The sequence below is a fragment of the Arvicanthis niloticus genome, chromosome 6 (assembly GCF_011762505.2).
Source record: "Arvicanthis niloticus isolate mArvNil1 chromosome 6, mArvNil1.pat.X, whole genome shotgun sequence".
NCBI classification, from domain to species: domain Eukaryota; kingdom Metazoa; phylum Chordata; class Mammalia; order Rodentia; family Muridae; genus Arvicanthis; species Arvicanthis niloticus.
In genome coordinates this window covers 86,055,559-86,082,189 of record NC_047663.1, presented here as the reverse complement: position 1 = coordinate 86,082,189, position 26,631 = coordinate 86,055,559, and the positions used below count along the sequence as shown (strand labels likewise).

Sequence of the window (26,631 nt, the reverse complement as noted above, 5' to 3'; positions counted from 1 at the left end):
TGCCAACTGCTATGGATTGGCCTTCATACACAACCTCGGTTCTGCTTGGATGAAGTCACCGTTCAATTCCTTTGGTCTTTTGAAAGGAGTTTTTCTCTAATTGAGCTGCGAGAATTCTTTATAAATTGAGGATCTGAGTTCTACATAAAAACATGTGCTGTGCAGATATTTTCTCAATATTTAGCTTGTCCCTTCATTTTACTCGTGGAGCTGTTCAAACAGCAGATGTTCTGAAGAATTCAAATGTTCTAAAAGTGAAGAAATTAAGGGAGCTAGGAACGCTAATTACCCCAATTTAATCAGGATACATTGTACGCATGCATTAAAAATCACACTGTACTCCATCAATATATGCAAGTGTGACACGTCAATTAAAAAGAAAAATTAAAAAAAAAAAAACCCAAAGAGCAAGCATTTTCATCCTGATAGAGTTCATTTTGCCATCTTGCTCTTCTCCTGCGTGAGAAATGTTTGTCTAAGTAATATCATAGAATTTCTCCTACATTTAAAAATGTTTACGTTTGTATACATGCATGCATACACACACACTTTTGGGTTTTAAGCTTAACCTTATTATTTATTTGAGCTAATTATTTTTTTCCATTCTTCCCGGTCTTCCCTTCCCCTGCTTTGAGAAGGGAAGGTTCTCCATGGGCATTAACCCACTCTGTGTTCTATTGCACATCAAGCCACAATAGAACAAGGCACATCCTCTCCCACTGAGGCCAGACAAGGCAGTCCGGCTAGGGGAAAGGGATCCAAAGGCAGGCAACAGCTCTCTGTTGAGCTAACTCGTGTGTATGGTAAGGTGTATGTGTTTTTGTTTGAAGGAGAATGTTCTCATAGGTTCTGGTATTTGAACACTTGGGCCCATCTGATGATGCTGTTTAGCGCCGTTATGGGAGGTGCAGCCTCATAGCAGGAAGTCCATCGCCCGGGATGGGTTTTAGAGTTTATAGTCTTACTTCCCTTCCGGTTCACACTCTGTCCATCTCAGCTCCCTGCCTCGGCTACGGGTCACCACATCTCGTGCACCATTATGGACTCTCCCTTTGGCACCATAAGACACTAAATTTCCATAAGTTGCTTGGTGTTTTACTCGGGCAACAGAGAAGTAGCTCACAGATATGATATCTTTTCTTCGCACGGAGACTTCCGCTTTCCCCACTGTGGTCTCTATTTTAGCTATCATTCTCTCTGTGTCTCGGTTATTGCAGCTTAATAATAAAACTTGAAATTAGGGAATGCTAGACCATTCATTTTGCTGCTGCTAAAAAAGTAGTTTGGGATAGCTTAGGTAAGTTCTTTAACTTCCAATAGAAAGTATGGAATAATTTTGTCAATTTTGAAAGTCAAAAGCCCACTGGGATTTTAGCTGGAATTGAATCTGTGGATGAATTTGGGGAGACACCTCAATACTCAGTCCTTCAAAAACTTTCATTTTCTCCATTTAATTGTTTTAAACTTCCATGGCACAGCACTTTAACTGTGTTAATTAAGTGTTTAGATTTTCAATACTTTTGTTAATATTTGCTATTTGCGACAGCATTATGATTGGTATTGTTTTTCTAATTTTAATTTCTTATTATTTCTACTGTAATTGAGTTGTTGTGTACAGATCTCGAATTCCAATTTCTTACTGAACACAATTATTAGCCATAGTATGTATGTATGTGTGTATGTGTACATGTATGTGTGTGTCTGTGTGTATTTATGTGTGCCTATGTATGTATGTATATATGTATAGTGTATATATATGTATGTGTGTATGTATGAGTGTGTATGTATATTTGTGTCTATATGTGTGTATGTATGTATTTATGTATGTATATGTATGTATGTGTGTATGTTTGTGTGTGTATGTATGTATTTGTGTGTATGTATGTATTTATGTGTGTATATGTATGTATGTGTGTATGTTTGTGTGTGTATGTATGTATTTGTGTGTATGTATGTGTATGTATGTATTTATGTGTGTATATGTATGTATGTGTGTATGTTTGTGTGTGTATGTATGTGTGTATGTATGTATTTATGTGTGTATATGTATGTATGTGTGTATGTTTGTGTGTGTATGTATGTGTGTATGTATGTATGTGTGTGTATATGTGTGTAGGTACATATGTATGTATGTACGTATATATTTATTTATAGACGCCATTGGATTTTCTGAGAGCATTTTCATGTCATTTGAGAGGATAGACTGGACTTTCCCCCTTTCCATCCTTATCTTCATGCCTCTGTTCACCTCCTTGTCTTAGCACACAGGCCAGAGCCTCCAGTGCAATGCTGGGCACAAGTGACAAGAATGAGTCTTGTGGAATTCCAGAGTCCAGCCCGGTGCTTCTCAACCCTCCTAATGCTGAGGCCCTAATACGGCTCCTCATGTTGCGGTGATCCCCAACATAAAATTACTTCATTGCTAATTTATAGCTGTAATTTTGCTACTGTTATGAATTATAATGTGAATATCTGACATGTAGGATATCTGGTATGCAACCCCCAAAGAGGTCACAGCCTATAGCTTGAGAAATGCTGTTCTAGGAGGAAAGCATCCAGCTTTTAACTTCTAAGTGTGACGTTGACTCTACATTATCTTGATAGGTGCACTTTATTATATTATGGGATAGCGATTATGTATCTAAATTGTGCTCAGTTCTGATCACTGAAGAATAGTTTCCAATTTCATTTTTTTTTTTTTGTATCTATTGGGGAAGTTATATTACTTTTTTCTTTATTGTGTTAATGTGCTAGAAGTTTTAAAAAGATGTTAGACCAGCCTTGTGTTCTTGAAATAAACTCCATAGTTATGCTATGTCATTGCATTTTTAATATTATTTTGATTGATCTGGTAGTAATTTTGTCTATGCTTATGAGAGATATTAGTCTTCAATTAAAAATGTCCCCACTGCTGTATGTTTGCATTAGGCAAATCCTGACCTTTTAAAATAGTCTGGGCTGTATTCTTTTATCTTCTATTTCATGAAACAATTGATGATGGGTTTCACCTTATTTTTCTTTAAATATTGAATGGAATTCACCAACGAAGCCATATGAACCTGGAGCATTTCTCCCATTTGGTCAATTTTCTCTATTGCCTTGAATTTTTATGCATTCATCAGGTTACCCACTGACCTTGCTTCAGACTAAGTCTTGCTATGCTGACTGGGGTTGTATTCAGATTTAAGCTATCCTCCTGCCTCCCCTTCCTAGGTAGCTCCCACAGAGGTATATGCCACCACACTGGGCCCTTATTCTCTTAACCATTTTTAAGGGCATAGTTTAATAGTGTTAAGTATATTCACAGAGTTGTGGCACCATCTTCCAGAACCTTCTGCACTGTGAAGACTGAAGCTCTCCATACATTATAAAACAAGGTTTGTTCCTTCTTCCTGTACTAACTGAGTTTATGGTTGGTTGATCTTCAACTAAAGTTCCAAGAAAGTACAGTGATTTCTCAACCGTTCAGGGAAAAACACTGGGAAAACATGTACTCATGCAAAATAAGCAAATCAAATCCTTATTTCAAACATATAAAACCAGCTTATAACTGATTAAAATTTAAGCGTAAAACTTAAAACTGAAACTCAAAGAAATTAAAAGAGAGCAGAGAAAAGGTTCTTGGTGTGGAACTGGGCATTAATGGTTAAATATAACCCAACAGCCCAGTTAGCAAAAATCAAAACTTTGTAAGGGGACCAAATCAAGCTACGGTCATTTGACTAGCAAAGGAAATAATCAACATAGTGAAAGACAGTGTATATAATTGGAAAAAAGTTTGATAACTACATATTTGATAAAGAGGGGATGTATAAAATATATAAGAAACTCAAGCAACCCAAAAGGAAAAAAAAAACCACCCATGCAACCCACTTATAAGTGGACAAAAACATGAGTGGGCATTATTTAAAAAATACACAAATGAATAATGGGAGTTGGGATAGAAGTGCATGCCTTTAATTCCAGCACTCAAGAGGCAGAGACAGATGGAGCTCTGTGAGTTCGAGTATAATCAGAACAAGGTCTATAGAACAAGTTCCAGGACAGCCAGGGCTACTTTGTGAGACCCTGTCTCAAAACAACAAACAAACAAACAAACAGTAACTAATGGGTATCTTAAAGGTGTTCTTCATCATTAATCATAAGGGAGCTGTAAATCAAAATCACAACGAGGCATTACATTAAACCTGTTAGGATGGCCATGATGAAAAAGGCAACTATAGCAAGTGCTGGAAAAGAAGAGAAAGGGGAGCCCTTAAACACTGTTGGCAAGTGCAAGACAACACAACCACCGTAGGAAACGGTATAGAGTTTCCTTGATGATGTAAAAATAAACCATAAAATACAACAATTTTACTGATGGTTGCATTTACACAGGAAGTGAGATTAATATTTGAAGAGAAACCTGTACTACCATGTTCACTGAAGTGGTATTCACAATAGCTAAGACACATAATCAATGTATCTGTTCATCAATGATGGATGGCTGAAGATGCTATGCACACACACACACACACACACACACACACACAGTAATGTTATTCAGTCTGAAGAACAGAGAAATATAACCCAACAGCTCAGTTATTCCTGTCATTTCTGGTAATATATTAATAGATGAATGGAAAAGACAGTAACTGCAAGAAGCAAGGCACAGAAAGAAAACACAGAATGATCCAGTTATGCTATGATGATTAGTTTTTATCTTCAGCTTGATTGGATTTAAAATCACCCTGAAGACATAGTTTTTTGTTTTCCCCTCAAGACAGGGTTTTTCTTCCGTGTAGCCCTGGCTGGCTTTAAACTTGCTCTATAGACCAGGTTGGCTTCAAACTCAGAGATTCACCTGCCTCTGCCTCCTGAGTGCTAGATTTAAAGGTGTGTGTCACCACTGCCCAGAGAGAAGACACAGTTTTGATTGTGTCTACGAGGGGAGGGGGGGGGTTTCCAGAGAGGCTTCACTGAGGAAGGAAGAGACACCTTGAATATGGAAGGCACCATTGCATGTACTGTACTGGGGTCCTGGACTGAAAAAGAAATTGACAGAGAGAGAGAGAGAGAGAGAGAGAGAGAGAGAGAGAGAGAGAGAGAGAGAGATGCTGCATTCCTCTTTATCTCTCCTTGATCCACCAAAGTGCTAGCAATCATGGTCTCTATCCCATTAACAATCTTTTGATTAGTAACTATTAACAAACTCCCAAATAAATTCTTTTTTTTTTTTCTTTAGGTGGATTTTTGTCAGGTGTTGAGTCACAGCAGTGAGGAGATTAGCTGCCAATATGGAAGAGTGATCTGAGTAAATGGGGTTGCCTCTGTGGGCACCATTGCACGCAGTTCTTGGACTGTTGAAACTGTGGGAAAGGTTGGAGATGTGAGCAGAGCAGACCTAGCCTCCCTGGGGAGCACAGCTTTATGGACATAGATCAGCCTGTATTGGTGACCCATCTACAGTGTATTTTCACAGCCTCCATCACAATTTATTTATACCTTCTGAGTCTAGACAACTTCTCTAGTAGTATTTACACCTGTCATTTGGTGGGTGACTCAAAGCAACTCAAGGGAAGCTGTATTTCACTCCTATTTTAAGAAAGGAAACAGTCCATCATGGCGGGAAGGCATAGCAGCCGGAACCTGAGGAAGTTGGCTACTTTGTATCTGTACTCAGCAGGCAGAGCACATGAATGCTGGTACTTTTTAAACTTTTTCCCTTTATTCAGACTGGTGATCTCAATCAATGGGAGAAAGCCACTCACATTCAGGGTGGAGCTTGTCTACACAGATAGTTTTAGAAATGACTGGATAGACATGTTCAAATATTTGATTTGTTTCCTAGGTAATTTAAAGTTTAGTCAAGTTTATAGCAAAGACCGACCATTACAACTGCACTGTGTGAACATGACACCTGAACACATCACTTTAAATACTAACATCCCATTCCCAATGCTGGAAGTCTCATTTTCATGTAACAATGAAAAATTCATTAAATCTAAAATCTCCACACTCAATAACATTACTAACTTTGCTCAAGAGTCCAACATCTCTTCTGAGACTTAAGATAAGCTCTTAACTATAAGCTTCTATCAATCAAAAGATAACTTACATGCTTTTGGGGTTAGAATACTCCAGAGTAAGTATTCCCATTTAACATTGCCATTCTAAAAGGGGTGGGGGGTGGGGGAATAAAAGGAAAATTGAGACAAGGGAAGATCCAAACCCAGCAGGGCAGTCGGACTCAAGATGGAATCACCTGGGCTCCAATAGCTTTGGGCAGCCTTGCCCTGCAGCAAACACGGCCTTGCTCCATGCTTTGCATGCATCTACCCTCAGTGGATGTTCCATGGTCTGCCATCTTTGATATTTTGAAGTCTCCATTGAGGGCTGGGGTTCGGCTTTCCAGCTTCATGCACTCGACTTTCGAGGGTTCCTTGCTTGAGATACGACCATGCAGTTTTCTAGAACCTTGGTATAAGCCTTCATGACTGTTTCACTTTCGCTTGGCTCACATCTACCAAGCTAGTGCCATGCAGATGGTACTGTTATAGCCTGCTGCCATCAGTGCGAGGTGTGGCCTGGCCTTCTCGCACTGTAGACACAGTGGCCTCTGTGAGTGTCTGAGGCTCAGTCTGAGAAATGCTTGCCTAGGCAGCTGCTTACACCATGAGACCATTTCAGTGGCATTTTCAACCTAAGTTCTTTCCTTTAGAATGAATTCACCTCTTCAAGAGCTTTAACAACGGGTATGGTCTTGCTCCCAAGGTACCTTTCTTTTGGCCAGGTCAAAGGTAATCTCTTTACCAACGATAGCTGCTTTCATACTTAGCTTGTCTGCATTTTAAAGCTCACTGTTCCTGTTTTATTTCTGTTGCTATGAGGAAACACTAACAAAAAATAACTTGAAGAAGAAGGGACGCAGTCCCTTATGGCTGGGACCATATGGTAAAAGATGAGTGAGAATGTCGGCCATATTGGATCTGCACTCAGAAAGTAAGAAGTGATGAACGCTGGGGCTCTGCCCACCTCTTTATCTAGTCTGGGGACCCGCCCATGGGATGGTGCACCCACATTTAGAGTGGGACTTCATTACCCAGTTAAAACTTTCTGGAAATGCCCTCAGAGACTACATATCTAGAGCTTTCATTCTTAGATGATTCTAAATACAGTCAAATTGGCAATAAAGATGACCTACCACAGCGCGGTAGTAAGCTATAAAATTACTGGCATGCGTTACTCTTTCTCAGTGGCTGATGATAATTGTGTAGCATCTTGGTAGATCACAGTCCTTTGTTTCTGTGGAAAAACACTAACAGGATTTAGCACCAAGTTCAACTTTTAGGTTAAGTCTGTGCCGTGTAGTATTTTTAACACCTAGTTGGCATCCATATAAAAATGGACAGATTTTATTTAAAAGTACAGATTTTCAGCTTTCTTTTGAAAAAATGGTTAGGGCTGATAGCATCAGATCTATATCCCCAAATGACGCAATCCCTTGGTCAGTGTCTTGTTTCTTTTGTGTGGAGCCCTGTGTTCTTTGCTTTGACCCTCATTTTGTTACCCTACTTGACTTCATGTAGTTCCTGGGCCAGTGCTTAAGAATGAAGCAAAGTTCTGAATTAAAGTCATTTCTTTACCACTTACGGTTATTTGATCATACCAGCATGTATGTAACCTCTGTTACATGTACACGTGACGTTTGTAACTTCCATGCCATGGCTTCCTTATTATTCAACAGGGATAATTAAACAGCCAACCCCAATGTGGTGAGGATAGAATGATGTGAACTTAGGAGGTGACCTATTTAGCACGCAGTAACTATTCAGTAAGTGACTTGAACTTTTATAATCCGAGCTCAAAGTAGACAGCAGAGTGCTGTGGTAGATGTGGCACTACGCTTTCTTATCCACCCTGATTTCCACCCCACTATGCTGCTGTGAGTTCTTGTCTTGTGTGTTATATGAAGTAGTAAAATGATGCCCTAGTTTTTTCTTTTCTAGCTGCTGTGAGAAAATATCCCAAGGAAAGAAACTTAGGAAGAAAGGAGTTTATCTTAGCACACAGTTCCAGCTTATAGTTTGTCATAGCAGGGATGGTGTAGCAGTAGAAGTTTGAGGGAGCTGGTCAGATCACATCTATGATCTGAGAGCAAAGAACAGGCTTGTGTTCATCTCTCTGTCTCCACTCTTATGCAGTTCAAGATTCCCTGCTTAGGGAATGATGCCACTCATAGTGAGCAGATTTTTCCATCTCACTGTAATCAAGATAATTCCCCAAAGACCAGCCCATAGGCCAACCTAATCTACATGATAACTCACTGAAATTCTTTTTCAGACTATCCTAGATTGTATCTCATTGACAGTTAAAACTAACCATTACACGTGGCATATGACAAGATGTAGATCACAGAAGATCCAAGTAAACTTTATAAAGCAATGAAAAAGGAAGTTATTAGTACTTGTTGATGCATGTTCTCCCAAAACTAGAGCTGCATGTAGATTCAGGTGAAGCCAGAGGTAGCATTTCAGTGACATCAAAAGTCTAGTCCTCACAGAGTGTGGTGGATCATTCTGCATGTGGGAGGCAGAGGCAGGAGGATCTCTAAGTTTGAGGCCAGACTGGACTACATAGGCTAGAAGACACAGTTCTAGTCCTAGAGGACTCAGTGAGACCCTCTCTCAAATATAAAACAATCAATCAAACAAAGAGTGTACTTCTCTTCATCTCTCTGCCTTTATGTCTGCAACATATGTTGGCCTTGCAGATTATAAAGTAGTTAAGTGTGGATTGTGTACTTTACATTGTCCAGTAGAAAAATGAACAACTTCATTGTATGATTGTGCTCAAAAGCACTGTTGGTATTGAAATTGGTTCCTGTTTTAAGTCTACTCCCAAGCCAATCCTTGCAGCCAGTGGTATGGGAGGTAACAGTTGGTTGGCCCGGCATATTTTCCTGTGCTTCATCATAGAACTAGAGTGTAGTCATCTCTCCAGCATTTCATGAGTCTTCAAAGTCCCACTCAGTGGGGTTGGCTGCCATCAGAGTGTCCTCAACTCCGAGTTTTAGACTAGAGCACAGAGCTTGTTTTGATCTATCGTTGAGTTGATCCTTGTTTTGATGTGGAAGGACCTCTCACTAGAGGTTCTCCAAGAAACCATATGGCTGTCTTAACACTGATTCTTGGCTTTATTTTCCATAGAGAAAGAGTGATTTGGTTTGGACTCATGGACTTCTTTATTTTTTACTAGCAGCTTTCATGGCCGCTGCTTTCCAACTCCTTCTGGTGTTTGTGTGTCATTAAAGCCAGGGCTGAGCTTCAGCTTCTCCCAGAAGTAAAAGTGGTGTGGATATTAGAGGTTGGCTAAGCCTATGTCCAGCTATGTTAGCAGATACCTCAATGTTTCTAGGAACCAGCTTTTCATCTTTAAAACAGATTCCTAGGACAACAGGGCTGTTACAGAGCTTATGTTGGCACGATTCCTGTTACTGTAACATTTTCTTGGAGGCTAGCTGCTTCCTATAGATAAGGGGATTTTTAGGCTACAGTTTTGAAGGCTGGAAGTGCCAAGTTGGATAGCTCCTTTGGTTCACTTTCTATAATGAGCCTCCAATGGCAGATGGTATTGTGTCAAGAACGATCACATAGTAAGACATAGTAAGACAAAGATCACATAGTAAGAAGCCAGAGTACAGGGGAGCAGACAAATTTGCTCTTTTATAGCAAACCAGTCTTGAGAACTAACTAAGGTCCTATGAGAAGTACATAAATTCCTTCCAAGGACAGCACGACTAGTGCCTAATTGTTTTGTACCACTTCCCCGTCTTAAAGGCGCTAACACCACCTGATACTTTAGTAACAAGACTGCAGTCCCAGCACAGGATTATTCGGTGTGTGTCCGGGTACATTCAGGATATGTCCAAGCCATAAAGACTTAAAACATCTGCACAGAGAATGTCTTAGCTGGAGGTAACATCAAGCTGAGTTATCTGCTCTTCAGAGATGTATCATTTACTACTCTGTATAAAGTATTTAGCCTTGCCTCTATCATGACACACCCTTATTATCCTCATTGAAAATAATTTTGTTATTTGTTTCCTCCCATTAGCGTATAGAATCATGAAAGCAGGATGCATATCTATCTGACTGATTGTAGGTTACTACTGTGGGAAATTGAGGGCAGTGTTGTTGAGGATGCTAGGAGACAGAGGATAACTCCAAGATCTCTTACTGAGAGGGGAAGGATGTGAGGTATTAATCCATTATCTACCAGTGGTCAAGGGGTTAGGTCCTCTTATTACAGATACTCTGATGACCTACTTATTCCACCCTGCTCTGCCCACAGGCAGAGTGGGACTTTCATGACCAGAGTACATCTGTTCCAGAGACCCCTCCGCCAAAGAGTTGGTTGGCACTTGCAGTTGGTAGCAGCTGAGCTCACCTGCACAGAGATGTTGAGTCCTGGGGGGATGGGAGTGTGGATAAGGCAGCCATAGCATCTACACTACAGTTGACTGGCAAATGGTGATCATTTTGGGTGATTCAGGAAGACAAACTTGAGACAGGGCCAGTGTCATTGGTGTCACAACATATCAACAACCTGGAACAGCCTCTTCCTTTCGTCTGATTATTAATCTGAAGAATGTTTTAAATCTTTCCATTTTAATTTTTGTCTGAACATCCTGAGGGGGTTCTGGGCTCATTTTAGCTTCTTACTGTGGCCTGGCTAACATAGGGATAAAGATACCAGCTATTCTTTTATCCTATATTCAGACTTCTCAACCTTAGGTGCACATTGGTGTCACCTGGAGAGCTGTAAGGTAGCTTGATGCTCATGGCCCAACCAGAAGAAACCAGAACACCACATTGCTCTTAAATGACTATAGTGATTGAGATTTGTGGGAAACGCTCTCAGTTTCTTGGATCAAGGGGACTTTTCTTACGGAGTGGGGTGCTACATGGAGGAGGTCTCCTTACCCCTCTGAGCTTCAGCATCCTCATAAGTAAAACCAAAAAACCAGCCTTCCGGAATGTACTACCATGAGCATGGAATAAGAGACTATTTATAAAACTTGAAATGCAGCCCTTGACAGATAATAGCACTTCCATAAACCTTTTCAAGGAGGCATTTGTTAGAGCATTTTTAAAAATGTGTTAGGAAATATTTAATGTGATAACACTGGGATAACTAAGGTACATGGGATCATTTTATGGCTATAAGATGGAACTACTTGATCAATCTTTGGACTCTACACTGTCAGCAGAGAGGCCTGGTCCTTTTCAGCTTCATATCTCTAGTTGCACCATAAGGGGTTCTGGGGGGATTTTCTTTTCTTTCTTACTTTTTTTTTTTTTTTGGTTTTTCGAGACAGAGTTTCTCTGTGTAGCCCGGGCTGTCCTAGAACTCACTCTGTAGACCAGGCTGGCCTCAAACTCAGAAATCCACCTGCCCCTGCCTCCCAAGTGCTGGGATTAAAGTCGTGCGCCACCACTGCCCGGCTGGGATTTTCGTATTGGAGTCTTGGGAGGAGCAAGCATATTAGAAAGGAGGTGTTGTCTTGAAGTTGCATTTGCACATGGTCTGGTCACAGTGTCTGCATTTGAACTGGATTTTATTGAGGATGGTTTAAGGGTGAAGGCATGTGGCCCCAAGAAAGTGCTAGTAACCTAAGACCAAATCTCATAACTTGCCTTTCCTGAGCCATGGAGTCATAGAAGTAATTGAGAGTGTACGAAATAGTTCTGTTTATTGATTAGAACAGGGTATAAAAGTACAGCGTTTCGCAGGCATTCTGGACCTTCTGGGAGGGACATGCAGTGCTGGGCTTGAGCAGGGGATGGAGAGGAGGGATAGGCCACTGGACAGTGGTTTCCCTCCTGGGCATGTTGAGAGACTTGTTGTATGACCACAGGTGCTAGTGTGGGAGAATTATTAGTCCCTACCTCTGGAAAAAAAATGACATGGGCAGTTTGCATCACTTGATATCACCATGCTTAATAATTCAGTCCTATTCTACATGTGTTAGGTGCTGCCTCTCCCAATATTTTCATGGTAAGCTCTAATTGTAGAACGCTCTTTCTTCCCACCAGAGGAAGAGAAGCAGGCACATTGGCTTGGGAGGCCGTTGGAGGATGGTGCACATTTGGCTCAGATTCATCAGGGTCTGCCTGACTTGGAGGCAGTGAGTTGGGGATATGTAGAAGCATAAAACTGTGCACTATTGTTTAAGCTCAAGCAGAGGGGCCTTCCACAGGGCAGCAGCATGAAGAGATGGGCATGCTTCCAAAACAAACTCGGATTTCAGCTCATCCCTCTCAAGAGGAGTAAGGAGGAAGAGTTGGCAATCAGAGACTGAGCCACGTCGTGCCAGGGTTTGTAGAAAGTCTTCAGCAGAGAATTCTCCCAAAGTGTAAAAGGTAGTTCTGTCCCAAGAGTTGGTATGTAAAATTGGGACAAGGGCAGATCAGGGCATTAAGGTGTTTGTCCGTGTCTCTGAGAGCAGGATGGCCAGTGTCCTTAGTTACATGACATTTTGGAACAGCTGTAGAGATCTCATGATGTTGTCATCCTGGGGGAGAGAGGAGTGGAAGAGAAAATGGTTAGAGCCATGTGAGGCTCCTGCCCGAGAGCTCAGTAACTCTGAGCAAGTCTCAGTAACTCTGAGCAAATCTCAAGAATGAGGATCCTCTGCCAAAGGAAATCTGCAGCAATATTACAAACAAGAAACAAGGGCCAGAGGTCCAGCTAGCCATCACCTCAAGGCCAGAGGCACCAAGCTGGCATTTAGGGGAGAAAAATGACCCCATGGAACAGTGCGTTGTTTTCCTTTAAGATGCTTCACCAATGGGTTGTATGAAATGATTTTCCACATCTGTGCCGTGTGGTCACAGCTTTCCCTGTTTATTTGATTACTGTGATTGATTACACTGACTAATTCTTGGATATTAAGCCAACCTTGCAATTTCCCATCCCAGGGCTACGATAGCCAGATTTCCCATCCTAGGGCTGTGATAACCTGATCAAGCAAGCTGAGAAAGTTCTCTTTTATTCTCAGTTCCTTGAGATTAGTATTGTTTTGAGACATAGGACTACTTACATTTTTGCTTTCCGTGTGCATTCATTTTAATAAGCTGTGTTTTGTAGAGAATTCGTACATGTTACACGAATTGTTAAATTTATTGAAGAATAATTATCTTTTAATATTGGTAAAACTGATAGTAGCTATTATTATTTTTACTTCTGATACCACCAATTTGAGGACTTAATTTTTTCTCTTTTTACTCTGTCTTGGTAAGCACATATCAATTTTATTAAGCTTTCTCAAAGAAATCTCTTGGTTTTGCTCATATTAGAGCTTGTCTGCTTTTTATATTTTCTATTATATATTCTCTAAAGTATATGTGAGATAGGGTGTCTCTGTGTGGCCCTGATTGTCTTGGAACTCACCCTGTAGACTGGGGTGGCCTTGAACCTGGAGATCTCCCTGCCTCTACCTCCTGAGTGCTGTGATTAAAGGCGTGCACCATCACACACGACTTTCTGTGGTATAAATATTGAAGGTGCAAAGTTCTTAAATGTTTAGATACCAAGTACCACACGTCTACATTTTGAATTAAAATATAGTGAAAATACGAAAATTTGTTAAATGGTATTCAAGGAAATGAACCGTATGTGTGTGTGTGCTCGTGCACATGTGCGTGTGCGTATGCACGCACGTGTGCATGTGCATGCGGGTGCATCTGTGTATGCACGTGTGCGTGTGTGTGTACTTGTCCTACTGAGTTTAAGGTTAAGGAAGCAGACTTTTGATAGAGAAGAGCAAGAGAGGCATCGTCCATTGTGAGGATCTGAGTCTTTGTAAGTCTCTGTGTGTTCTGGAGTTAGGCAGCTTGTGCTCTTACTTCCTGCCTGTGTTACCTGTCCTTGCTGTGCCTCAGTTTCTCCGTGTATAAAGTGGGGTCGAGTTTAATATCCACCTATTGTGAGGTGGTGAAATAAAGAAATAGCTTTGGACACAGTAGCTGTGGAAGGTGATCTGCAAATCTCTCTCACCTGGAGATCCAAGGAAGCGTGGTTTCCATTGAGTGTGATGCTGGACATTAGCATGATAGACAAGTCCACCTGTCACTCATGGCAGCATTAACCACACCCCTTAACACTGGCGACCTGGCTGCTTAGCCTGTTCACAATGACTATATATTAAGATATTTCTCACTCCACTGGCAAAGCTGCTGACTCAAATTTACCCTCCACCTCCTTCCTTCCGGCTGCCTAGGAACGTACTTGGAATCCTCAGTCGACCCAAAGATCTGCCAACTACCGGGGGAACATCAAGCTGAGCTGGGACGCTCTAGGACAGTGAAGAAAGTCAGTTAAAAGAGGTCAGAATGGAACCTGTCCTAATTGTTAAGTATCTGGAACACTGTCGTGTGGGTCTTCTGCCTGGAGGGTTTTCATGTGGCTGAAGGTCTCTGTGTGCTTATACAGTCTCTTCTTCCTGGCATTGCAGGTTTTCGGGGAGCTTAGACTCTGGTTTTGTGGAATGAGGTGGAGTGTAAACCTTGGAAGTAGATGGAGTAGATTTCCAGTTCAGTGCTTGGCAGTGCACAAGTGACAGTTTGTTCATGAGACTTAACCAAAGCACAGTCCAGGGAACAGCAATGTCTCCTGAGGAGTGTGCACAAAGCAAGGCTGGCTTTGGACCTTGGCAGGCCCTGCCTGTATTGTAACAGAAGCTTCAAGGAGTCTGGTTTGCACAAGCAAGTTCTAGCTACCTTGGTCCTGGGCATTTATGACAATGGAAGCAAATAGGACAGGGCCACCTATTCAGCAAGTCTATTTCATGATGACTTGCTGGGCCTTCACATCTCCCAAACCTGTTCTGCTATCTGCTCAGTTCTGTGCTGAGCCAGCCGGGCCAAGGCATGAAGATGTTAGGCTTCTGAATCCAGGGCTTGTAGGTGTGTGCAGACTTCAGATTCTCCCTCTACAGTCTCAACCCCCCAGATTCCCTTTCCTAGAACTATTGTGTCCTTACCTCCTGACAGGATTCAAGAAATTCATCTAACGTTACAATGCCATCTTTATTCTTATCCATTTTCTGAAAGACACAATAAGGAGGTCTTTAAAGAACCTGATATTTCACATTTCAGAATTTGCTGTGTTAACCCCAGAATTAGGATGGCCTTTTGCTAGTCAGTTGATTCCTGTTTATAGTATTATGGTCCTCATGGGCTTCCTTACAACAAAAGCTTGGTCTCAACACTTACATCATTGCTACATTATTATTATGTGGACATCCCAACACGTAGTAGTCTGTTTCTGTTATTATAACAAAATAACTGAGGGTAGGTGCTGAATAAAGGAAAGAGGTTTATTTATCTTATTATTCTAGAGCAGTGGTTCCACCTTCCTAATGCAGCAACCCTTTAATACATTCCTCATGTTGCAGTGACCTGGAACCATAAAGTTATTTTTGTTGCTACTTCATAACTTTAATGTTGCTACTGTTATAAATTGTAATGTAAATATTTTGGAGATAGAGGTTTGCAGTGGGGTCATGACACACAGGTTGAGAACCACTGCTGTCAAGGTCCAAGAGCACAGCACAACACCAGTTTCTCTCTAGGGAGGGCCTCATGGGGGATGGCATCTCTATAGTGGGCACATGTGGGAGAGGTCACACACTGAAACAGGAAGCCAAAGAATGAGGAAAGGCCAGACAACTCATTCAACTCAGGATCACAGCAATGACAGCACTAATATCTCTGAGGCAATGCTCCCCCGGACCTAGTCACCTCCCCTCAGGCCCCACCCATTGAAGATTGCATGGCCTTAAACATCGACACACTGAGAAACAGGCGTCATACACCCAAACCATTTCCAAACTGTAACACATGTTTCTGCTGGTCTTTATCTGGCTGAAAGAACAGTAGGAACAACAGGTTCTGGCCCATCTCTGTGCAGATTTTCTGTGCAAACTTTCAGGATATCAGAGAGATCTCTGTTTTTCTAGCTTGGATTGGAGTGAGCTCTGACATTCTTTAGTACTCTCTATTTCTAGACTGTTTTTTTCTTTTTTTTAGATTAAGTGCACCCATGAAGGTACCGCTTCTGCACACAGTCAGCAGCATCCACCCACCCTCTACTAGATCAAGGCTAAACTATCCCACTTAAAGCTCTTGCAGTCTGGCTTTAACCAGGTTTCCAATTGTATTCTCTTTTGCAGCCCAGACAAACCTGTTCAATAAGTACACAGATGCAATGGATAAAGTCTTCTCTTTCCACTCAACCCCTGAAAAGATTTTTTTTTTAATGAAATTTATCATTGTAGTTAATGACAATGCACCCCCTCTTCCCTTCTGTAACTCCTGGCCAATCAGGATAAGCCCATGCACAGGTACATACGTACCTGGAAGAAGACATCCACGTGCTGCCTGGGAGTGTCCTCTTTGAGCACAGGATAGGTGTATTTTCCCATCATGTCATAGATGGCTTTGACTATGTCCATCATCTCCTGGAAGGGGACATGAAGGTACATATTGTTGGGACTGTGAGGTCATATCTTCTTAGGTGACAGAATTTAGGTTTTGCTTAGGGTTTCTCTTGCTAAACAGAGGAGTTAAGAGGAACCTCTGAAGCAGATGAATGGGAGTTAAGGGACAAGATGAAACTCCCTGCCCAAGAGAAAGTGGGGGCATCCACTCTGCCTTCAGACATCTTGCACAGGCTACCTCTTCTTGCTTTGTCCTTGGGGAGGGATGACATTGGACTTCCCATTTGCAGACTGGGACAATGAATCATTCTTCTGACTCAGTGATAAACAAACATTTTAGACTAGCCTTAAAAACACCCTCATTGGTTCTGTTTAAGTTAACAAAAAAGTAGTCAACCCAAGGCGTACCCACGGGACACTGGGGTTTTCTTTGAACCTGTAATCAATAATTTTAGACTTACAGAAAACTTACTGTGGCTGTCTTGTGACTGGTGGTTACCTGAGGAAGGGGTTGTCTGTCAACAGTTGTCTGTTGGTCAATACAGCGTGGGCAGCGAGAGGGATCACTATGCTATTTGTTTAATGAAAATTCTATATTCCTTAAAAAAAAAAGGTAATGTTTTTTGACCAGAGATTAAAAAATCCTCTCAGATTCTGTTTGCTGCTACAAATTAGGAGAAGGGAGCCCACAACCAATATCCGCAGGGCACTTTCGGCTTTCTTTAAGTAGATTATTAATAATAATTGATAATTGTAGATATACTTCTCTAAGCAAGGGGTACCTTCTCCTTCATTTATTTACACACTTAGTTCTTTTGAATATCTATTATATTTTATCAGTGACAATCCAATATTATCATGCTCTATTTTGTTGATTGAATCAATCTAGCTTTGACGTATTAAGCCTCCTCTAGGCTGATGCCTGCAGCCGTTTGGCCTGCTCCAAACGGGTTCAGGTTCATTTCCTATTTCCCATTTCCCAGCCCCAGGACAAACAGCTCTCTAAGAAGACTGGTTTCTTTTTATTATTATTATTATTTTTAATTGGAGAAAGATATTTAGGAAGAATGATCTGGCTGCCACCGAGGGTCATTTCTCCAGGATGCTCCCAACACATAAAATTAGAAAATGGGCTTATATCCAGCGATTCATTTCAAAAGATAGCACTTTACTAGCCTTCCACACCCCTGTGGCCATTGAGCACATTTCTTCTTGAGATCGCTTTATTCAAGAACTGACAGAAAAATAAATTTGAATGCTTGGGATTCTCACTGCCTGCAAGTATGATAATGATGTCCCAGAATGATAAAGAGGAAGAGGTCTTGGAAAACTACTTACTCCCGCTTATAACCCCCCCCCCCATTAATTCTGCCATCTAATGATGTCTGATAGACAAGAATGGGGATAATTTGATCTCCTTTGCCCATTATAAAATGGAGGGTAGTTAGTAAGATTATTCAATGATGTGATGGAAAAATGTACTGAACCGAGCTGAAGACCAGGAGGCATAAATCCCACCTGAGGCTCTTTTCTTTAGATGCTTTGTAAAGTAGTATTTGAGTATTTTAATTTAGAATGTCATACGTGTAAAGCATGGATCTAAGAACATAGCTGTCAATAAAATTGATGGAGTGCTATAATAGTGCTTTATAAAGTGATATTTGGTTTTTGTTTTTTTGTTTAGATTTGTTTTGTTTTGTTTGAGGCAGAGCTTCTCTGTGTAACCCTGGTTGTCCTTGAACTTGCTCTGTAGCCCAGGCTGGCCTCAAATGTACAGATCCACCTGCCTTTGCTTCTTGAGCGCTGGGATTAAAGGCATGTACCACCACCACCTGGCTATAAAGTGATTTTAAATACATGAGATAATATATACTTGTTAATTTTCTGTGATTTTAAGTGGTCACCTATTTATTGAGTTTTTGAAATCTGGGGCTGGAAAGATGGCTCAGTGGTTAAGAATGTATCCTGCTCTTACAGGGTTCAGTTTCCAGCAACATGTTGGGTGACTCACAACTGCCTGTAACTCCAGCTCTAGGGGATCTGGCACCCTCTTCTGGACTTTGAGGGGACTGTGTAACCCACCCCCTCATACATTCATATACAGTTAAAGATACACATTGAGAAATGTAGAGTCTTTGTGATCTGATAGAAATTCCACTGTTGATCTACTAGCTTTGGTTTCTTGTGTTTAATGCACACAGTGACCACATCTTACTTCCTTTTCACAATTATTTGCATATCGACTCTGTTCATTGTGTTTAATTTCAATTTGATTGCAAGAACTCTATATGTACTTGGGAGATGCATAAATTTATTCATAAGGCATTTGAAAGTATGCACCACATGCTGGATATGATTCCGAGGAAACCCAAAGGCAAGTGAAGCAGACGTGCGCCCTCTGTTAGCTAGAGCCCAGGAGGAAGCGCCATCACTTTCTGTAGGCTGCAGATGTTTTAACAGCTGTGTCACCTGACTTACAGCTTTGGCCATGCCATGTTTTTGAGGTGAAGAATTTAAAAATATTTAGGATGATGTCATCAATACTTTTCTTTGTGTTTTAATTTTATACTCTCCCCTTTCTACGTTTATGTGCGACACCTACTTCTCTTTGTGTTGGGGGAGGGAGACAAAGGCTTTATCTCATCTCACAGCTGACTGTGCACCAGGAAAGGAAGCCAGGGCAGGAATTCAAGGCAGGAGCCTGGAGGCAGGAACTGAACCAGAGAACATGGAGAAATGCTGCTTCCTGGCTCAATTGTTATAATCCTAGGCGTTTTTTTTTTTTTTTTTTTTTTTTTTTTTTTTTTCATTGTAGTTAGAAGTCATCTGTGTATCTATGACTGACTTAACCTGTGACATTCAGAAGATTCATTTATTTACTGCTAAAATAGTATAGCATACCAGTTTCCTTGGAATCATCTGCTTCATTATTCACAGCTGTTTGTACTGTCCCTCATGCTCCGTCTGTTATGAATGGAGTTACTGATTGGTTCTCAGCTTCTTCTTCAGTGCTGCCATGTCTCCTCACACAGCATAGTAAGGCACAGTTCCAGTTTCAATTTTTTGAAATTTATCTCTCCTATTGTCAGCTGGTGATTTGTCCAACTTTCTTCCCAAACAACAATTTTATTTTGGTCACAAACAACTACATTCGAAATTAGTTAGAGACAAATAGCTATTTTTACAATAGCGCCATTTTTAAATCATAGACTTCCCTTCAGAAGACATCATGTCTCTACTTAGTCCAGTCTTTTTTTTATTTCTCAGACAACTTTTTTCACCTAAGTTCTTAAATGCATTATACTGCATTTAACATTATATTATATATATTATATATATATTATATATATATTTTATATATATTATATATATAAATGCATTAACATTACATTATACTGTTATATAATTAGAATATCTTAGTTACAACATCCTAAGCCAGTTTATTTCTGTATATATATTGATCACTGGACTTGATCTTTAGTTCTAATTGTCTAAGTAGTTTCTCATGTCTTTTCCCCACTACGTATAACATCATGGCATGTTCAGCATGGAGCCCCTCACTTGTAATCTAAGTGCTAAGGAGGCTGAGGCAGGAGGATCACCATGCATTTAAGGCCATCCTGAGCTACATAATATGTTCCAGTTGGCTTGGGCTACAGTGTAAGACCTCATTGCAAACAAATAAATAAGTAGAGAGGAGGAAATCATGTTATTAACAAAGATTGCCCTGGCTTCCCAGATGTGCTCTTCTCTTCCACTGTGTCTAAGATGCATTTAGAAGCACGGGCAGATGGTGTGGCTCAATAGCAAGCACTCTGGTCTTCATCTCTGCTGTAGCCGACAGTCTCTGAGATGTCACTGTGATGTGAAAAACTGTGTAGAAGGCTAGAGAACATTCTATTATGCTCAAGATGAATTTTATTCCCATTTTATTAGGAGTTTAAAAACTGACCAAAGATATAAGTAAACTTGATGGAATACGATTTTAGAATTACATGGCTTATTCTTTTTATGTATGGATGTGATGAATTATTTAGTAGGTATCCTCTATATTGAATGCTGCAAGAAACCTGTTCCTTGCCATGCATGCTTCTTTAACTAGAGTGCGAAATCCAATTTCCTGGTATTTCATTTAGAATTTGTGACATATACTTTAAGTGAGATTGGATTCTTGTTTTCTCTTATATACTTTGCCAAAGTTTTAAAATTTCTTTGTTCAACACACTTTGAGCACATTCTATCATCTAGGTATTCCCATGTTACAATGAGGTCTCCCTTTTAAAAAATAGGGCTTATTGGAGTATAATTTGGTTGTAGCAAACTCACTTATTTTAAGTCTCCTGCTTGATAAACTTTGATAAATGCACACAACGCTGCCACCTCCACACTAAAAGAACTGGATTATTCTCATCACCTCTAGGAGCTTCTACATTGTCCGCCATTGTGTCATCAAGCATTGCTGATGACACATTAGTAACTAAAGACGTTTTCATTGATGTGATAGAATTTGATGTGAATTGAACGATACTGCATGAAGTCTCAGGCTGTCTGCTTCTAACGTGCATGATAGCTGCAGAGCCCAGGCCATAATTGCATGAGCAATTATGAGTTTTTCATGAGCAGTGTGTAAGAGTTTCTAACTGTTCCGCATCTTTGCCTACACTTGGAATTGTTGGCCTCTTTATTTGTGGTCATTGTAGTACATGCATAATTATTGTTTGTTATAGTTTTAAAAAAATCTGCATTTCCTTGAACACCATACATATGGAGTCATTTTCCTAGGTCTTATTGTCCACTTACTAATATTTTCTGAAGTATCTATTTAAGTTTTTAAAAATCTATTTAAAGATTTTGTTGTATTATCATTGTTTTTAAAAACATTTATTTTGTGTGTTGGGACATGTATGTCACAGTACATGAGTAGAAGGCAGAGGTCAAGGGTCAGGGGTCAGTGTTTTCCTACTAGCATGTGGGTTCCAGGGATCGAACTCAGGTTGTCAGGCTTGGCAGCATGTGCCTTTACCTTCCGAGCCATCTTGGCTTCTGAGCCCTTACTACCTACTTTTATTGGACTTATTTTCTTATAAAGTTATGAACATTTTGTATGTATTTGGACCTCAGTATTCTATCCTATAATAACAATTTACAAGCTACTTCCCGATCTACGGCTCTCATTTTCCACTTCTTAATGACATCTTTTGAGAACAGAAAATTATAACTTTGATGAAGAGAAACATGAAATTTTCTTTCATGATCTCTCCTTACTTGCCCTAAGATACTCTTTTCTACTCAGAACTAGTGAGGATGTTTCTCCTATGCATTCTTTACCACAGTGGCTTTTGATCTTGAGTTTATGTGTATACCCACTTCGTGTTAATATTTGCTTTTGACATGCCGTAAAGGTGAAGATCCATGTTTATTTTTAGATGGACACAGAGTTGGCTCAGAACCATTTGTTCAAGACGTTGTTGTATTCTCTTTGGTTTCAGTTATCTTTTTTGGAATGACAATAAGGACAAGTCTATTTATGGAAGGGGATCAAATCTAGAGTCTTACACTTGCAAGGCAAGTGCTGTGCAACTGAGTCACAGGTCCAGGACCCCTTTGGACCATCCATCTTGATCTGGTAAGCTGTATGCCTACCACAATGCCAAGTCTCCAGAATGGTCATCACTATACGTTCACATTACTCTTGGGATGAGGTAGCTTCAGGCCTCTGCCTTTGTTCTTCTTGGTTGTTGTGGTTCTTGCATTTACATTTTAGAATAATTTATCAGTTTCTATAAAGGGTCTGTTGGGTCTTTGGTTGAGACTGCAGTGAATCTCCAAGCTGAGGTTTTGAGGTTCTCCATTTTAAGATTGTTGGGTTCTCTCACAGATGAGCATGGCTCGCTCACCTGTCTACTCAGGTCTTAATTTTCATCAATATTTTGTGGTTTTGTATTGAAGTCTTACATCAATTTTGTTGAATTTATCAAAAACATTCTGTGCATAGGGTACCATCATAAGTAGAATCATTTAAAACACAGCACACATGTGCACTGCTTTTTAAAAAATAGAATTTGTATCTGGATTCGTTGATAAATGAGCTCCTGATTCTTTCTAGTAGTTTCTTTGGTATTCTTTTGTAGATTCTTCAGGATTTCTATGGATTGTCTTCTATGAATTCAAGCTTATTACAGATGAAACTTTATTTTTTTCTTACCTCAGTTCCTTGTTTCATTCTTGACCTTGGGGGAAATTGTGCAGTATTCACTATTAAGCAGATATTAGCTGCAGGATTTTTAAAAATAGTTATCAGATACTAGACTGAGAAAGGGATTTTCTATTTTTCATTCGTTAAAAACTTTACCATGAGTGGGTAGCGATTTTATCAAGTGCTTTTTCTGCATTTATTGAGTTAATACAGTTTTTCTTTTTGTTGTGTAAGTATAGTGAATGACATGGATATTTGTGTGTTAAACCAACCTTGCATTCCTGGAATAAACCTTAGTTACACTATACTGTATTTTTAAATGTATTGATGGATTCTGTTTGCTAATGTTTTGATAGGCTTTTTGCATCTGTCATCATGAGAAATAATGCTAGTTGTCTTCTCCATAAGACCGCTTTAATTTCAAGTTTCAGAATTGGGGTATTGTTGGACTTACAAAAAAAAAAAAGCTATTGGAAAGTTCCTTGCGCACGCCTTTAATCCCAGCGCTTGGGAGGCAGAGACAGGCAGATTTCTGATTTCGAGGCCAGCCTGGTCTACAGGGTGAGTTCCAGGACAGCCAGGGCTACACAGAGAAACCTTGTCTCGGAAAACCAAAAAAAAAAAAAAAAAAAAAAAAAAAGTTCCTTGCACCTCAGCTTTGTAGGTTTGTGTTAGAAGTCACCAGGAACACATCTTAGGAGCTTGAGCTTTTTTTTAAATGTGAATTTTATCTCTCTTAGTGACAGGGAACTATTCAAATTTTCCTGCTGTCTTTGAGTCACCTTTAGTAGTTAGTGTTTCCTGAAAACTCTGCTGAACTCCCAGTAGGTAGAGTGGACTCTACCCCAGCCTTCCACCATCTGAACCCTGCAACCTCCCAGGCTGAAGCCTGTCATGCGTTTCTTCCATACCCTCATACCCTGCAGTCACCAGCAAGCCTCTCTGTTTGGAGGGCATGTGGAACCCCATCTTCCTTGAGAACCACTCTAGTGGCTGTTCCTTCTTCCTGGGACACTTTTCCTGATTTTGGGGGTGACTTTCCCTTGGTATGGCAATACTGTCTTAGACAGCCTCTTGCTGGCTCTTACCAGAACCTGTCGTTCTACATTTTGCTGTGACTATCCATCCCAGTGCGCTGTCCCATGACAGTCAGACCTGGGCTGATTGTTCCCCATTTTGTCTCCAACACCCAGGAAATGGAATGAGTTCTCAAATCTGTGCTGAACATCTGTCTGGATGAATACGGAACATGGCTGTGTATACACTCTGGGTGTGAGCTCTTCCTCTACATGAGGAAAAAACCTTGCAGTGTTGAGGTGAAGGTCAGAGGTGATTTTTACAGCTCCAGGCATCATGCCTGAGATACAAGAGTTCAGCAAGTCGATGCCCCAAATGTTATCCTCAAGCCCCTATGGCGCACACAGCTGACATCCAGTGACTTGAGTGACAGCCTGTGGGTGGTGCGCTGGCTACACACATGCACCAGGGCTCTGAGTGAAGCAGAGAAGATTCTGATATTCTGGGTTTTTTTCATTTGTTTTTGTTTTGTTTTGTTGTGGTGGTGGTTGCTTTTTGAGACAGCTAACCACTTCCCCAAACCTTCCCCTTCTTTGGTTTTATTAGGTAGAATGGGCTTTGGGTAATGGGATCTCGCAGTTGTCACCTCTGTCTTAGCTCTCTGCTCTTTTCTGGGCACTTCTTTCAGCCTTCCAAACTTATATTGGGCTTTAATGTGAGGCTGCTACTCAGGGGAGATGTAGGTTTCCTGGGAAGAAGATGCTTGACCATGAAACAAGACAATCTCAGCCCATTGCATCTGTGTGAGCCTGCAAGGAATGGCTTGACAGCTTCCTGAGCACCAGGGCGGGGTTGGGCAGGGGATGTCAGTGCTGGGCTTCTTCACATTGCTAGGGATGGACTCGCTTTTACTCAGTGTTTTCTCGGGTCTGGGGTTCCTTTGATTCCACAGCTCCCACTGTGTTCATCTCATGTTCCCCGCTCTCAGCTCACTTACCTCTTTGTTTATGTAGCCGTCTTTATTGATGTCATACAAATTAAACGTCCACCTTAGTTTTTCATGGACTGTCCCTCTCAGTAAAATCGACAGAGCAGTCACAAAGTCCTAAGAAGTGGAGAAAAAGGGCCTCATGTTAGTCACTGCGTGGGTGGAGAGAGAACCCTGATTGCTTTTACAAAATGACACCTCCCACACCTTCTTGTTAGCCTGTTGGAAATGGCCAGTCTCAACCTGGCCCAGTCCTATCCTCCATTCCCCATACCTACACTGTCTCAGTTTCTGATGCCCCCGAGGATGACTTGAGCTCTGTGTGTGTGGATACCTCTAGACAGTTAATTCAGTCTCCTTTGTTGATCCTAACCCATGGCTGCAATGGTTGCTAATATCTGAGGGACTGTACATCCCAGTGGCTTTGAGCACAGGCTGAGGAAACATACTGTTCATGTTCAAGGCCTTGCTGGCTACTTTCTTTCTCTCTTTGATCTTGGAAAAGCCACTCTATCTCTGCCTCATTTTTTTTGTTCTGTAAAATAATAATAAATAATAATCCAACCATGCCTCAGAAGCAGTATTATAAAAGTTAAACAGATTAATAAATACAAAATGCTAGGTCCACTCAGCATGCGGATCACAAGGGATCTCTTAGGCTGTCTGTCTCTACCACCCCCTGCTCAGTGTCTAGACAAGGAAAGCATCTTTTCTGACTTCAGGTGCTGTTTGTTAAATGAATCAAGTTTTTTTGGTCTTAACTGAAGACCTTGTGATAATTCCACCAGGACCATCATACTTTGAAGGAGAGGCAATGTGGAACCAGGGGATCCCCCAGACTGGACCCAAATACTAACCTCGAACTTTACAGAGCCTGTCTGGGTGGTGTCGAAGGCATTGAAGAGGTAATGTGCATACGTGCTGGCATCTGCAAAGTAGATGGGAAAGGAGGTGAGTGGAGGATAAGACTCTGCAGAGGCAGAGGCAGCAGGGGTGGGGTAAGAGAGAGGAGAGGGAGGATGGACTGAGACCCATTTGCTCAGCCCCTGGAGTTTAGGTGAGAAGTTAGTTCTAGCAAAAGGTTAGATAGACTCTTATCTCTCTCTCCACTGTGTTCCCTGCCTGTTTCTCTGTGATGTGATGTGATGTGATGTGATGTGATGTGATGTGTGTATGACTGAATTGAGATGTCCTGAGCAGGGGTCATCCCCAAGCATGGGCACTCCCTTGTGAGGAGAGACCCAAGCTTGGATCAAAGCTGCTTCCATATAGCTGTGCCTGTAGACATAGGCAACACCTCAGAGCATCCATTCCATATCTCTGTAGAGTGGGATGAAGGAAGACCTGACTCTTGAAGCATGTGAAGAAATATTTTAAACTGGAGCCTTCCCTGCCCCACAGTGAACACTGTCTGTAGGATGTTCATAAACTGGGAGTCAGGTGCTAGCATGACATGAAACTACTTGTTCCCAACACAGAGAGAATCCCTGCACTGAGTCCCACACCAGGGGGACACCTGTGCACTGAGGGAAAGGCCCACGATAGATAGGGCCCATAAGGATATGGGACACTTGAGTCTTTATTTTGTTAGGATCCAGAAGAGGTATTCTGTACCTGTCTAGGTGACACCTGTGGACAGGTGACACAAGAAGGAAGGATACCCTGATGTGTGGAGCCGCTCCTACCTGGGCAGGTGGTGGGGGTCCAGTGCCCTCATTAACCTGACTTTATAAATAAGTACAACTTCACGTGGCCTACAATCTATTTTGTTCAGTGATTTTTATGGTCTGTAGTACTTACTAATGTTGTTTACACAATTTCAACCTGTCTTAGCTGTTTAAGGAACCAAGGTGACAAAGCTTTTGTCCCATATACTTTTCTATTTTGGGGCTGCCCACATTTGAGCTGTGTGATCGTGAGTAAATTGTTTAATGTCTCAGAAACTTA

General features: G+C 41.0%; 1 protein-coding gene across 4 annotated transcripts in view; it reads right to left on the bottom strand.

Annotated features, from left to right (window-relative positions):
* Positions 1–11,717: 11,717 nt before the first annotated feature.
* Kcnip1 (potassium voltage-gated channel interacting protein 1) overlaps positions 11,718–26,631 on the bottom strand; it is a 376,538-nt gene continuing 361,624 nt past the window's right edge. For all 4 annotated transcript variants that reach the window (XM_076937050.1, XM_034507343.2, XM_034507344.2 and 1 more), the window contains 5 exons: positions 25,542–25,612; positions 24,694–24,801; positions 16,400–16,504; positions 15,026–15,088; positions 11,718–12,556 (listed from right to left, as the gene is read on the bottom strand). In XM_076937050.1, coding sequence (XP_076793165.1) covers positions 12,509–12,556; positions 15,026–15,088; positions 16,400–16,504; positions 24,694–24,801; positions 25,542–25,612 — 395 coding nt within the window. In that variant the 3' untranslated portion in view covers positions 11,718–12,508. The remainder of the gene's footprint in view (positions 12,557–15,025; positions 15,089–16,399; positions 16,505–24,693; positions 24,802–25,541; positions 25,613–26,631) is intronic.